General features: G+C 44.8%; 1 protein-coding gene and 1 pseudogene across 1 annotated transcript in view; one reads left to right on the plus strand and one right to left on the minus strand.

Moving 5' to 3' along the window:
• TBCE (tubulin folding cofactor E) overlaps positions 1-16,044 on the minus strand; it is a 203,695-nt gene that overhangs the window by 170,684 nt on the left and 16,967 nt on the right. The window contains exon 2 of the mRNA XM_018571352.1: positions 11,258-11,342. Coding sequence (XP_018426854.1) covers positions 11,258-11,342 — 85 coding nt within the window. The remainder of the gene's footprint in view (positions 1-11,257; positions 11,343-16,044) is intronic.
• LOC108799490 lies at positions 13,863-15,084 on the plus strand (annotated as a pseudogene).

Consider the following 16,044-nt stretch of genomic DNA (forward strand, 5'->3'; position numbering starts at 1 on the left):
TCTCTTTGGAGGTTAGGAGATTAAGGGGGGACATGATTTTCCTGTATAAACTATTTAAGGGCGACAACAGCATTATTAACAAACTGTTTACGGTTAGCTCCGTAACAAAGACCAGAGGGCACAACCAAAAATTGGTGGAAAAAAAATGTCAACACACAGGGCGCAAGGGGTTCTTCACAGTTAGAGCGGTTAAAGTCTGGAACTCGCTGCCGCAGGAAGTGATTTCAGCTAAGAGTGTGGAATCATTAAAGAAACTCCTGGACGAGTTCCTTGGAGACCATAACATACAGGGGTACAGGTACGCCTAAGATCAAAAATCATACATGGACTAATACACATGCACACACCTGCTCAAACATAAATGCATACACACAATAGGTTGGACTTGATGGACTTATGTCTTTATTCAACCTCAAATACTATGTAACTATGTTTATTATACAGCCAAAAGGTTAACGCCCAGAGGGGGGTGGCTTTACAACATCAGCCAATCAGCCTCACAATGATAACAACAGGAAAGGGCGGCCCCAACAGCCTTCCATTTCCTCCATATACAATGACATCACAGGAAGTGACAATAGAAAAGGAGAGCACACCTAGCTGGAGCAGAGCATGACTCATCCTTGCCACATGTATGCACAGCCGCCATTTTGGCCAACATGGACTTAATTTAATACTGCTCAGAGCGACCAGTATCTGTTAAGATTATTCTATTTGTTCTTATAGGTTTGAGACTATCTGCGGGGACATTGCTAATGCTATCGTCCATGTACGGTACGAGTACACCAACGAGGCATATATCAATGTCTTCCCGAAAAGCAGATATGTATCCAAAGAGGGATAGCGCAGCCATAACAGAAATATAATATGTATCTCGTTATCCGGACTTCGCTTCGCTAATGTGTATAGACATTTGAAGGCAAGAAGCCCAGCGCATTGCACTTAATGCTCACAAACCGGCAAACGCCTCCACACACTGCAAACACGTCTCCAAGCCCATGAGAAGGTTGAATAATGACGGTTTTACCGCTGGTCCCGAATCAACCCAAGTACGCTCTGCTAGAGCGCTGCTCGGTTAAATCCGACACAGGGAGACAGATGACAACCTATAAAACACACACATCCTAATATAAAATGTCCACGAGTCCATATAATAACATTTCCACAACACACTCACGGCTCCCTGCAGGGATTCCCCCCTCCCCGCTCCGATCCTCCTGCGCTGACTGGCGGAACAGATGGGGGAGGGGGCGGGTACAGCTGGCTCTGCTTCTAGATAGGCAGAGTCAGCTGTCACTCACGCAGCTGGGTGGATCTCGACAGTAATGTCGGGATCCGTCCAGGCTGCGGCGGTCTCAGTATAACGTGAGCTCGCGATATACTGAGCTTTGGGTCACGGGAGGACACTAGTATATGTCCTCCTGTGATCCTTAGGAGAACTATGGGGAAAAACACTTACCTCATAGTTCTCCTTTAAGCAATTCTCTAGCATTTCCAAACTCATTTCATTATATATCCCTGGAGTAATTTTTTATTTTATTTAACTTTTATTTTTTAATTTTTTTTTAAACTTCATTGCTATCATATGGGGGGGGGCTCACAAAACCCCTATGTGATGGCCCATTGAAGGTGACAGGTTCTCCAAGTCCAAACAGGAAGTCACTCACACTCCAATGCAATGCCAAGTCAATCTTGTTTATTGACTAGAAATAGTGTAGCATTTTACAGCAACATTTCGGAACCAGCACGGTTCCTTATTCAGGCAAACAAACAAAAAATAGCCTGAAGAAGGAACCGTGCTGCTGGTTCTGAAACGTTGCTGTAAAATGCTGAACTTTTTCTAGTCAATAAACAAGATTGACTTGGCATTGTATTGGAGTGCAAGTGACTTCCTGTTTGGACTTGTGTTCTGCGGAGGCATCTGCTGTCACCCACCCTGTTTTACCTGGGCTTCCATCCAGTCAGGAGTGCGATGGGATACAGGTTTTTTCAGGTTCTCTTTAAGGTGACACTAGGGGTCTTTTAGACCCCTAGTGTCATCTTTCCCCTTCACTGGGTTCAGCTGCTGAGGAAGCTGAATGTCAACACAGCAGGCAGTGGCTGGGAGCAATAGCCAGCCTCTTATTGCTTATTTTAAATTGCAATAGCAGGCTGGCTATTGCACTCGCCCACTGCCTGCTGTCAATCAGCAGAGGAGGGAACTGAAGGAGAAAGTTCCCCATCAGGTCCTCTTCTGCCGATTGACAGCAGGTAGTGGGTGGGTGCAATAGCCAGCCTGCTATTGCAATTTAAAATATCCAAACCAGAAGAGAAGGAGGAACGGTGGAGAAGAGAAGATAACAAAGTGGCCAGAGAAAGAGGAACGGGGTGGCCAGAGAAGGAGGAACAAGGCGGGCAGAGAAGGAGAACAGCAGCAGCGGAGGTACGAGGGGGAACAGCGGGGGAATGCAGTGACAGTCTCTCCTCCCTGCTGGTGCCAGCTGCAGTGGTCTGTGTTCCCACTGCCTCTGCCGATACAGGCAGGGAGAGCAGCGGGGATTGAAAGGAACACAGACTGCTGCAGCCAGCACCAGTGGGGAGGGGACCGTTGATGGAAATTGGGTACCAGCGAAGATCGTTTTCGTCCCATTAACTACTCTTTAATTTTGTATTGATCACTGAAAAACGGCCAAAAAAAAGAAAAAAAAAGCAGCGGGGATTGAAAGGAACACAGACTGCTGCAGCCAGCACCAGTGGGGAGGGGACCATTGATGAAAATTGGGTACCACCGAAAATCGTTTTCGTCCAATTAACTACTCCTTAATTTTGTTTTCATCTCTGACAAACGGCCAAAAAAATAAATAAATATCGCAGATGAAATGAACACTGCTTGAGAGCCCGCATAGCCCCCCCTGAAAGCCTGCCAAGCCCTCCTGAGACCCTGGAAACATCAGGCCATGAACCCGGAGGAACACAGGGTATGTAGCTTCATAGTATTCTGCATTGCTGTATAAAGTATTGCTTGAATTTGTAGTCCTCTATAACTGCTGCCATTCTGCATTGCTGTATAATGTATTACTGGGATTTGTAGTCTCTCTACAATTTGGAGTCAGTGGCAGATCTACCAGGCTCACAGCTGCAACCAGGCCCTGGCACTCCACCACTGACTCCAAGCTGTAGAGAGACTACAAATCACAGCCTGGACAGGAAGAAGAGGGCCCTGGTGACTGTCTACATTTCCACCAAAAGGCCCACCTCAGCACTAAGCACGTGATGCTCTTAATCCAGCCCTGGGGGCCAGGCCTAAAGCTGTGTAAGGGGCCCCGAAATTTCTGATGGCTGCCCTGCTGCTAGATGCGGTTTTCCAGAATTGTGGAAGACAGGCGGGGCTTCCACGGTGTACATGTGGCTTCATAAAGTTGGAGAGGTGAAACGTATGGAAGCTCTGGTCTCATCTAGTAGGGGTTTGTATTATAAGCACTGCAGAACGTGGTTCTACTGGACCGAGTTTACTCAGAATCCTGAATTCTTCTCTTTACTGCACGATAGGGATGCACTGATATATCAGCCGCCGAAACATATCGGCCGAAAATGGCACTTTCGGCTAAATGTCAAAAGTGCCATTTTTCTGCCGATACAGCAGCGCATCCATGCTTTCTTTTTTTTAATATATTAATCCTTTATTCCAAATTTTCCACATAAAAAACAAAAGTCAAACAATATACTTTACAATTAATTTCCTTAGGTACCACCATACTTACACAATAAACATATCTTTCACAAATAACAGCCTTTCCATCAATCCATCTTCCCTCCCTCTCTATATTTTTCCCTTCTCTACCAAGAGTTCTGACTGAGAGCGGTATTGTTGTCTCCCCATAGTTATTAACCCATTGTCTTCCCTATCCACCACTCTATAGTTCCACAACCATTTAGGGAGTTCCACTATATATTATCTCTGGGGTCTGAGGAGTCTAAGAGGAGGTAACCATCTTCCCTTTCCTACTCTACCCTCCCTCTAGTCCTTTATTTTCCTGAAAATTTAGTGCTATGTGCAAAATATTTTTATAAATTATCATAGAACGTTTATACAAATTAAAGTGAAAAATAAATATATAAATACATAAGTATATAAATATAACATTTTTGTGTCTTATTTATTTATTTAGTGTTGTATTATTCTATTCTTCTTCTTAACTAGTTAATATTTACGTGCATTCTTACTTGTAATCTGCCGATTGCTAGTGTAATTGTGTACTATGTGATCCTCCATATCCAATCATTCTAAACACTGATTATGTGATTATATTAATCCTGCAGTGCTATTTCTCTTTTTCTTAATTGTGATCCCCTAATTATCTCTATCCCTTTCCCTTCCCTCGTCTCTCTCTCCCTCCTCTCTCACCAGGGACATTATCTTCTCCACCTCTCCTTCTACTCTCTTATCCTGTTCTACTTACTCCGTTCTAGCTGCTAGAGGGCCCCCAATCCACTGACGCCCAACCGTACTTCGGAAAACAACCCCCTCCGCCACCCAAAAAGGGCTCCATATACGGTTCCAATACAGAGCGTCAGACACTAGCCTGCCTGATGCTATGGATCAGCCTGCTTAGTGACCTGCTCCGTGTAGATCTGCTTTGCTGTTCTACAGGGAAGTTACAGCCTAAGTGAGAGGGGTGAATCGTCTGGGTGACTGGGGAGGTCTGTCCTTTTCAAGGCCAGGAGCAGCAGATGAGGGTCCGAGCAGTCTGTATTGCAGGCACTGAGACAGGCAGCTAAGGTCAGATGATGTGCCTGTAGGACCCCCCTGGTGTGCAGGAGTGAGGAGTAGACCAGCCACCTGTCTTCCTGAGCGCCCCCACAGAGAGAGTGAGTTGTCTGTGTCCCCCGACAAACAGCAGTGCACCAACTGGAGCTGGAGGACAAAAGGGACACCCTAAGGAGCAGCTGGAAAGTATAATTGAAGAAGCACATCCAAGGTAGGATGTCTATTACACACTGTATTGCAGAAATTAACCCACTACATACCTAACACCACACCCCTGATCATAGAGACAAATTGCTATAAAAACCGTGACAAATTGGGATTTTTTAGGTGCATAGATCACTATAAAAACTAAATATTTATTGTTTTAGCATAAAAATACATATAACTATACACAACATGATAAAATGTGATTAAAATACCATGTAATCTACAATTGATGGAGGACACCATTTAAGGCCAAGACAGCATAATACATATATTGAAACTACAAGTTCACAGAGTTGGTAACAGCAGATAACTTGCTTACAAACTTATATACAGCAGCACAGTCATGTATCATCGTAAAACAAGGGGAGCCAAACCAGAAGATGTCTATGCCGGGGGCCACTGAGGGGAAGAAACTAGCCAGGACGCCAAACTACTATCTCTCAATACTTGATAACCATAGGAGCATGAAAAGTGTCTGGGAAGAGTAGAAACAATTATTTTTTTTTTTGGAGTTGTTTTCACTCTTTCCAGTCACGTTTCATGCTCCTATGGTTATCAAGTATTGAGAGATAGTAGTTTGGCGTCCTGGCTAATCTGAGGGAGCCTCCTCTGGGGTGAAATGCATAGACCACATGTGAGGACCAAGGAGCAGCATTTATACCGCAAATAAGCAGGATAAAGAGCTTGTGTTAACAACACACGTTATCTGCTGTTAAAAAGTTTGTGAACTTGTAGTTTCAATATATGTATTATGCAGTCTTGGCCTTAAATAGTGTCCTCCATCAATTGTAGTTTACATTATATTTTAATTTTAATCACATTTTATCATGTTGTGTATAGTTATATGTATTTTTATGCTAAAACAATACATATTTACAGGGTTATTCACTAAAGGGTGAAGAGTTTAGAGAAGGCAGGAAAAGTGAACAATCTAGGACAACATAGCTGATTTGGAAAACAATCTCCAATTCAGCTCACTTACCAGTTCAGGCAACCTTGGCTCTCCAGCTGTGCTGAAACTACAAATCCCATAAGGCATTGCAAGTAACAGGCATGACTCCCAGAGGCAGAAGCATGACGGGATTTGTAGTTTCAGCACAGCTGGAGAGCCAAGGTTACCTACCCCTGATCTAGAACAACATAGCTGAACTGGTAAGTGAGCTGAATTGGAGAATTTTTCCAAATCAGCTATGTTGTCCTAGATTGTTCACTTCTCCCGCCTTCTCCTAACTCTTCACCCTTTAGTGAATAGCCCTGATAGTTTTTATAGTGATATATGCATCTAAAAAGCCCCAATTTGTCACGGTTTTTATGCCAATTTATCATATTACACTCTGACCACCTGAGAGTCATAGACATTTTTCTGCCGATGCAGCGGCGTACCCCTGCTTTCTTTCCTCCCTGCTGGGCACTGCACTGAGAGAAAGTGTCACAGGCGGCCGAGCGCTGTGAGCGGTCGGCGTCTCTCCTCCCACATCGCTAAGCCTCCTGTCACAGTCCGACAGAGTGGTATGTGGGCGGAGACAGCCAGCGCTGTCACAGGAGGCTGAGCTCTCCTCCCTGCTCAGCCTCCTGTGACAGCTGTCAGGATGGCGAGCGAGTGCAAACACTCAGCGATCACCCGGGAGCCCACACTGGCCACCCGAGAGCCCACACTGGCCACCCGAGAGCCCACACTGGCCACCCGAGAGCCCACTCTGACCTCCTGCATTTACAAGCAATGAAAACAACAACAGTGCATACACATGGCCAATTGGATTGTATATTGAAAAGGACTACTTACATGAAGCTGGTGAGGCCTGGGTGTCATGCTGCCTTGGTGGAGGATTGGTGGTATCTTGTGTTTGCTTTGACTGAAATGCCGTCTGTAACGGCCTTCGTGTCTGCGGACGATGTGGAGCCGGGTGCAAGGGGGATTGTGCACACAAGGGTACACTTCTGGGCTGGAGATGAGAGCAAGAGACGAGCGGCCGGTGCGTTAAACTGTGAATGTCACTGCTATGTCTTTGGCCGGCTGGATCGTGGCCGTGGCTGTCAGAGCTATGTCGGATGGTATGTAGTGCTGTCGGCACTGTATCCGAGGTGGATGGCTGTTACTGACAGAGGAATCACACAGTGAGCCCTACGGTCACCTGGTCGATGAATATCCTGTGAGAACTGACAGAATTACTGTCGGTTCGACAGTATTGTGTTTGGAGGTATAAAGTACAAGGTGAAAGGAAATGGAAGGTTGATGGAGCAAAGCGTTTCAAGGCAAACCTCTTTGTCAAGCTCAAAACAGGAGTGGGTAAACATGTATTTACTAGTGGCTGGCCCTGCCCCACAATTGTGCTACCGTGTTTGGCTCTGCCCCCGGAGTGTGAGCGCGGGATTTCAACAGCCTTCCTGTGAACTGCAGTGCCAATTTACAGCACCAGGAGCACATCTTCTCCTTCCTGAAACAGTGCCCACGAGACCCTGCACAGCTGTCCTGAGACCCTGCTGGGCCTCCTGAGACTACACACAGACCACCTGAAACACTGCACAGTCGAGACCCTGCACAGCCTCCTGAGACCCCGCACAGCCTCCTGAGACTACACACAGACCAGCTGAGACCCCGCACAGCCTCCTGAGACCCCGTAGAGCCATCAATTTTCCATTATGGGCATGAGTGGGGCCTAATTTTTAAGTTTCGCCTAAGGCCTCGCAAAGTATAGAGCCACCTCGGGATCTACATCACCTCCTGTTCATTCATGATTGTGGTTATAGTAAACATACTATGTCCTCATGTTATGAATGAACAGGAACACTCAGTATAGAGGATTCCTGTTCATTTATAACAGGGGCTGCATAAAAAGAGATGGAGGACTCTGTGTCCTCCATCTCTTTTTCTATTTTAAAAGGGAAATATCAGGGGTCTGTTTAGACCCCTAATATTTCCCCAAAGCACCTAAAAGTAAAAAATTAAAATATTTAATAAAAAATTAAGAAATATAAAAAAATTAAAACGTTTATAAAAAATAAATTAAATATTTAAAAAAAATTAAAACAAAAAACATTTTCGGTTTCGGCCTGACAATTTTTTTATTTCGGTTTTGAAATTTCCATTTCGGTGCACTTCTACTACACGATCATCTCTCCTCCTATCTTCTCTTTTCTGTGTACACTCTTTGTCTATGTTTCCTTTTTCTCCAATTTTTTTCTCCCCTCTCCTCCATACTGCGCTCTTAGCATGCCATGTGTACTTACATTGGTCCCCATTCCTCCTCAGTCATTGGCGAATAGGACCACTGCGTTCCTAGCAACCAATGAAGTCAGTGTTGTTCCCCGCCCAACATTAAGGGAGTATGGAAGAGTATTGTTTTCTGTCCTCCCATGCAGCCCAAAGTCTGCCCTGTCTCCTCCCATCCCTGCCTCCTTGGGCTCCAGGATTATTGTGACAGCAGCAATTTAAAGGGGCACCCTAGGGACAACCAGTGTAAGGTGGCACTCTGATGGGGACAATTACTTATTAGTTGTCCTCATCGAAGTGCCCTCTTACATTAGCTCCCCTATCAGAGTACCCCCTTACATTAATGGCTGCCATCTGAGTGTCTTCCTTACAATAGCGTGTTAACTCCTCCTTGACATGTTTCGTCGTGAAGACTTTTTCAAAAGGTCCTTTGGAGGAATTATACAGCTCTGCCTATTAAGCCTTGAATGAGAAATGTGCGGAGGAGGTTAATATTGGCCATTCAGACGGTGGATTGACAGGAATTGGAACAACTTGAACCGACCAACAGTTTTTAAAAACCAATCTGTCTTGGGAGAATGGCTCGCTAAGGATTGTAATCTGAGTGCAGTTTCACCATCTAATAGTGGTCAAAGGAGTCTGGTGAGTGTATTGATTGCACAGAAACACTAAGGATATCACACTAAGAAAAACCTTCTTGGAATGTCGAACAATTGCACTTTATATATTGCTGACATAACCTCATAAAGAGACTTTTTTTCTCCCTTTTTTATAGAGACCAACTTGTGGAGTTGCACATGCGATCTAGATCACAGCACATTGCACATGCAGTTTTGAGATTGTATTGCATTCAACTATAGGGGAGGTCACATACTGTGTTGGGACTATCACTAGGCACTTTATTGTTTATGTATAAGTTGTAAGTTTTTTTTTATTTTCGCACAGTGATTTTGTCTTGAGAAGTCCCTCTGTAGAATCCTGGCGTGACACTGCGTGTAAAGAATGGACACCGGCACTCCAAAGCAAGTTCAGTACGTGTTTAATAACGTACTAGTTGCATGTAGAACACTCTATTTTCGGAGCAGCGGCTCTGAGTGCGATGGGTACATGGGCTGTGTGCCATGCTTAAAGAACCGCTTTGACTGAGGCTACCAAGAGGCCCAGCACCTGCATGCAGAAGCAGTAAGTCGACCAACGACAAGGCCATAACAACTGCACATGAGGGCGGAGCTTCAGAAGCTGCCCTGGAGGAAGGGTAACCCGGGCCAGGACAGTGTCCAGAATCAGACCCAAATACTCCAGAGGCGGGGACGGCACCAGGTAGGACTACCTGAAGTTCAGGATGCAACCAATACAATACACAAGCCCTTCCACTAGGCCACAAGGAGACCGGGGCCTAAAGTACCGGCCGTCTGCCACACAGGCCGGCCGAAACAGCACATGGGATGCCTGCCCCACACCCGGACCTCCTGGCCACCACAGGACCCTGGAATGCTGCCAAACTGCTCCTCAAAGCACCCAGAGAGCTGGGACCCCCACCAGGGACCCATCCAGGGGAGAGAACCAGCAGTTCAAAGTCTCCATACACCGCCCCAAGCCCTACATACTTACCACCTAGGGGAAGGACTCCAGAGACAGCGACCACTTCCAACCTCGAGGGGGGTGATTACCCCAGGGAACTCCACAGGAATGCAGAGCACAGCAGTCAAGGCATGTAGGTAGGCGGAAACTCTGCCGACCTCAGTCAAGGTGCCGCCAGCCTGAATGGAGTGCTGTAACTGGGAAGCCGAGACCCCCAGTCATATGCACAACATCGGGACTAACCCACAGGCTACTCTGTCAGAACAGAGATGTCACAGCCGACCCACCGTGGCAGAGTCTGCATGCGCTTGTCGATCACGCAGGGACGACTACAAGGATCTACAACAATCCAGCATGTCATTCTGTGGATACTTGCGGAAAAAAAGGGGAGGAAAACAGAACAATTCCAGACAAAAAAAATCTTAGCTCCTTACTCCTGACGCTAGGCAAAAAACTGGAGACTTGTCAGCAGGTGGGGGGTTGGGCCACCAGCAGGGGCCACCCCTAGTCTGTCGATGTCTTTTGTTTTGTGCCTAGCGTCCTTTTCCAACGGTACATGATCTACGATCTGTTTCCTGTGTCCTTCAATGAACGGAAGAGAAATAAGAGGGCATTCTGATGGTCCCCAGCCAATGTAACGGGGCACTCTGATATGGACAAGCAATGTAAAGGGGCACTCTGATGGGGATAACTATTATAATATTGGGTATCCCTATCAGCATGCCCCCTTACATTGCTTGTCCCTATCTGGGTGCCCCCTTACGTTGGGTGTCCAACATTTTTTTATGGGGGCATCTAATGTAAAAATGGGCAATTTGATTAGGGGCAACTAATGTAAGGGAGCACTTTGATAAGGGACACCTAATGTAAGGAGGCATTCTGAAGGGTACACCTAATCTAGGGGGGGCTCTCTTAAAGGGACAACTGATGTAAGGGAGCGTTCTGATGGATGCTGTACTTATTTTCAGTGAAGTCCGCCACGATGTAGTACAACCGCATCACACTGCGCTTTGCCTATAGAACTTAATGAAATGTCACTTGTGACATTTCAATAAAGTGCTAACAAAAATGTTTTAATAATTTGATCAATAATCAATGCATCAGTACTGTGTCTGGGAGAACACACCAGCAGCTGTGCATTGCATCCTAAATGGCGGACCGTGGTGCAGACACGGACTGAGTGAGCATTCTTTCCGGAACGCAATTCGGACCTCGGCTCAAAGAAAATTTTGTTCACTGGACCTCCTTGAATTTTAATTCACTACCCCTGTGTTAAAAGGCTTCATGGATGAATTGGAAAGTTTCCTTAAAATATTTGTACAATCTTAGGCTACGTGTCATATTCCTATGGGAACTGCATATGCTAAGCACTGCCTGGCTCTAATGTATATTGCTCACTCCTAATGTTACCATTATTCTGATAAATTTGTGTCATGATGGAAAATTATCAGATTGGTACACTTATATCACGTTTCATTTTTTTTTTGCATAAATCACAAATCAAATATTACCTGCATGTAAAATATCTTCTTCCTTCATGGGAGCCATCATGTTTTCCTCTCAAAGGGTTGTCCCACTCTATTCCCAGCCAAAGCCCTAAAAAACATAACTTTATCAAGCAAAGCAGTACTCAAAAAGAATACGCAATAAATAACAGTATTATTAAGAACAACAACAATAATATTAATACAATAAAGCCACACTTCTCATATGCCACAACATTTACAGATGGGTAGTTTGTAATAACTACAAAACATTTGAATTTCTTCTAAGGTAAGCAGGCTTACTGAATTTAAGTTTAGCATTAATGCAGTCCCATTTTCCTTTTTTCTAAAATGGTTATTACACTTGTAAATATTAACTTTATACCTGAAATAAAATTACCCCCTCCTTAGAAAAACTCTACCCTTTCCTGTGATGTGTACACAGTCCTACAAGGTCCATTAAGAAAATGTGCATGTGCAGATCACTCAAGAGAGAGAAAAAAAAAGAGAGAGAAACAAACTTGCCTTCTAGGATTCTTTGAGATTTTAGATTTAAGTATTAAAAGCTACTCATATGGACACAAGTAAATATTAAAGCAGAAAGTTGTAGAAAAGTTTCCTTAACCCTTGCAGCAGGGCTACCCCCTCACTGCAAGGGTTAAGTGCTCCTTTTTGTCTAGGTGCCAAAATAAAGTTATAGCCGCCCGATCCTCGGAGGCGGCTTGCTCTTGTGAAGGAATATGGATCATTTCAAGAAAATTTAATTTCCTATGTTTGAATTTGTTTCATTTTCTTCCTAGCTTTGTGACTTTCCTTACTCAGCTTTAGCGTTGCAATGCGTAACCAAGATATATCCTGTATTCGGGAGCGCGCCGAGGACACATGAAAGGAATGCCGAGGGAGGACGCTACAGGCAGAAGATATCTTTGACTAACCAATTAGCGAGAGACACAAGACTTTAACTAACAGCTCCTCTAGTTTACCCAATAGTACAAGACATTTAGAGATAACAGATGTGGGCATATGTGTGACGAACACTCTCCTGTTATCTGTGTATAAAAGAGAGAGAGAGCCCTGAATAAATTAGAATCATCATAGACCGTAACCCTTTGTTTGTGATTTTTCCGGTGCACCGAACACAACATAATTAGGAACAGCAGTAGATATCTTGTGCGAACCCAGTTGTGGTTCTGATCCATTTCACTCTTAGATCGGACCCTGGAGCCTGTCTTCTCTACTGCAGTGTTGATATGTCCCCCTACATCCTCATGTCCTATACAGTGTATAGACGCTGACGTTTAGACACGAAAGGACCAATTTAAGGTCCCAAAGTGACACCAGAAGACGTGTAAAAGAAGCCAAATAGGTGACCCCCTGAACACAGGCTTTAACCCTTTCGCTGCCAAGGACGTATGGCATACGGACCTACAAAAGTGCGTCACAAAGTATCACCCTAAACGTACTAAAAGTACTTGTCTCAAAGTATCACCCTAAACGTCATCCATTGACCTCCTGCTTTCCAGCTCCCTTGTCCACTCCTCCCATACTCGCCTCCAGGACTTCTCTAGAGTCTCTCCCATCCTCTGGAACTCCTTACCCCAACCTGTCCGTCTATCTCCCACCTTGACTGCATTTAGGCGTTCCCTAAAGACTCATCTCTTCAGGGAAGCCTATCCCACCTCAACCTAACCACTGAACCTTCACATTCTCACATAATTCATTCCCACAGCTCCCACAGCTACCTCATGTATCATTTCCCCCTACTCTTTTAGATTGTAAGCCCTCAGGGGCAGGGCCCTCCTTACCATCTTGTCTTGAATTGTATTGTAACTGTAATGTCTTCCTTATATTGTAAAGCGCTGCGCAAACTGTTGGCGCTATATAAATACTATGTAATAATAATTATTATTATTTAATTGGGTGGAGTGATTTGTTGTTACATTCGTCTTATTCATTGCCTCCAATTCCTCCAGTGTCTGAAATAGTCCCTTCAATTTACTTGCTCCCTCTTTCTTTAATCTAGAGCCATGTTTTACTAAAATACCGCTTACTACACATTTTAAGGTTTCCCATTGAATGGGATATGTTGTAGTATCATTTTGATGGTCTTTTATAAAGTTATTTATATTGAGGTTTACTTCTTCCTGGCATTCTACATTTTTTATTAGATTATCATAAAGTCTCCAAGTTCTCATACCTCTATTTTTGTTCTCTATTTTTACTGTTAGGGACACTGGTGAATGATCTGACCATAATATCGAACCCATTTCAATCTCTGGGTCATATTCCAATAGTCGCTGGTGTATCCAATCCGACTATATGATTTATGTACCATAGAGTAATAAGTATAATCTCTTTTTGTAGGATATAATATACGCCAACCATCAACCAGTCTAATTTTGTTCATTTTAACTTTAAGTCTCTTTACCGCCTCTCCTGGAAGGGGATATTTACCTGTAGTATCAAAATTTTTATCAAAAATTAAGTTCATGTTTCCCATCACCATATTTGTGCCTACCCCATATTGCTCAAATCTACTAATATCCTAATACAAAATCTGTGTTGTCCCTTATTTGGTGCATAAATAATCGCCAGTGAATACATTTGTTTAAAAAAATTTTTTAGAGTCCTGCTCAGCTGTTCTGAGGGAAGCGCAAAATGGCGGACGGAGAGCTGAACGTGGACAGCCTGATCAGCCGCCTGCTGGAGGTGCGAGGATGTCGCCCTGGAAAGATTGTCCAGATGACGGAGGCAGAAGTACGAGGCCTGTGTATAAAATCTCGTGAGATCTTCCTCAGTCAGCCCATACTGTTGGAGCTGGAAGCCCCACTGAAGATTTGTGGTGACATCCATGGGCAGTACACAGACTTACTCCGGTTGTTTGAATATGGGGGCTTCCCGCCAGAAGCCAATTACCTTTTCCTGGGAGATTATGTGGACAGAGGGAAGCAATCACTGGAGACCATCTGTCTGCTTCTGGCATATAAAATCAAATATCCCGAGAACTTCTTCCTGCTTCGAGGAAACCACGAGTGCGCGAGCATCAACCGGATCTATGGCTTCTACGATGAATGCAAACGGAGGTTTAATATAAAGCTGTGGAAGACCTTCACCGACTGCTTCAACTGCCTGCCATCGTGGATGAGAAGATCTTCTGTTGCCATGGAGGACTTTCTCCTGATCTGCAGTCCATGGAACAGATCTGCAGAATCATGAGGCCCACAGATGTCCCTGACACAGGATTACTGTGTGACTTGTTGTGGTCGGACCCCGATAAAGATGTACAAGGCTGGGGGGAGAATGACCGTGGTGTCTCCTTTACCTTTGGGGCAGACGTAGTCAGAAAATTCTTGAATCGACACGACCTGGATCTGATTTGTCAAGCTCATCAGGTAGTAGAAGATGGTTATGAATTCTTTGCCAAGCGGCAGCTGGTCACCCTGTTTTCTGCTCCGAACTACTGCGGGGAATTTGATAATGCCGGAGGCATGATGAGTGTGGATGAAACCTTGATGTGCTCCTTCCAGATCTTGAAGCCATCGGAAAAGAAAGCGAAGTACTAGTACGGCGGGCTGAACTCCGGCCGCCCAGTGACGCCCCCTCGGACAGCGAACCCACCGAAGAAGAGGTGAAGATCATATCCTCCCGAAGACACGACACCCTGATCCCCATCAAAACAAGACTCCACCTTATATTAAACGTGTGCACTGTTTAACATCACCTAGCCATTCTGACCCTCCTTAAAAATGTCACGCGCGTTTACCTTACACGAGACAGGTCAAAGATTCCAGAAAGTTTTAATCTGCTTCACTCCCCTCCCCCAATACAAGTCTAGTATGCGCAGCTAGAAATAATGGGCCATCTCCCGCGACAGCATTGCAGAGTCCTCCTTCATAATACCACGGTCAATTCCCCAAAAAAGGAACCTGCAAGCCTGTTCCGAAATCCGGCTAGGGTCGAAAGCAGTGTCGGATTATCGCCCCCGCTACGGCATACGCGTCACGTTAACCCTTTCAGTGCCAGCCAAAAACCTGTACAGCAAACCAAATTTACAATGCGATATCCGTTAATGTACATTCTGGCGCTGGGGGTGTGGCTCCCTAGCGCTCTGGCATTGAAGGGGTTAGTCTTTACCATTTGTCTCTAAAGCCTCACTGCTTTTATCATATTTTTTTCTAGTGTTAGTTGTAATGTCTGACTTCTCCTTTTTAAAAGAAAAAAAATTCACCTGTTGTGTGTTCTGTGGTATTTTTGACTTTCCACACTTAGCTTTTTGTTTTGTTTTGTGTTTTTTGTCCCGCCCCTAGTTTCTCTCTCCTCTTCCAGTCTCACTTAGACAAGCGACCACTTTTTCGGGGGTTCTACCTGCTTTTGACATTAAAGGTTCTTGGTACATATGGTTTGCGTACAGCTTGCTTTTGGAAACGTACAGGCTGACATCGGAAGAATGAACTGATAATCGCAGCGTCTTCTCTTCCCCCTGTAATGTCCAGAACGTGTTTTTGCTTCACTTTTTTTGTTTTTTCTTTTTAACTGACATTCTGTCCCTAAGCATCACTGTAGTTGACAGTCAAACCTTCACCTCCACGGCCTCCACCCCTTTTACCCATTTTCAGGTCCGGTATATTACAACATGTATTGACGAACTGTTTGTTTGCACATAAAACGCCTGTTTTTAATTCTACGGCTCATGTTCACTTCTGACTCTCTCTCTCCTGGAGTCACGTTGCAGTCAGACTCTGGGAGATTGGGTTTAGAAGTGATTTGCAAACTTGCTGCTAGCCACGACTCCCTGACCAGCGGTTATACGAGCC

Source organism: Nanorana parkeri, unplaced genomic scaffold (assembly GCF_000935625.1).
Source record: "Nanorana parkeri isolate BGI_ZX_2015 unplaced genomic scaffold, ASM93562v1 scaffold1739, whole genome shotgun sequence".
Lineage (NCBI taxonomy): Eukaryota > Metazoa > Chordata > Amphibia > Anura > Dicroglossidae > Nanorana > Nanorana parkeri.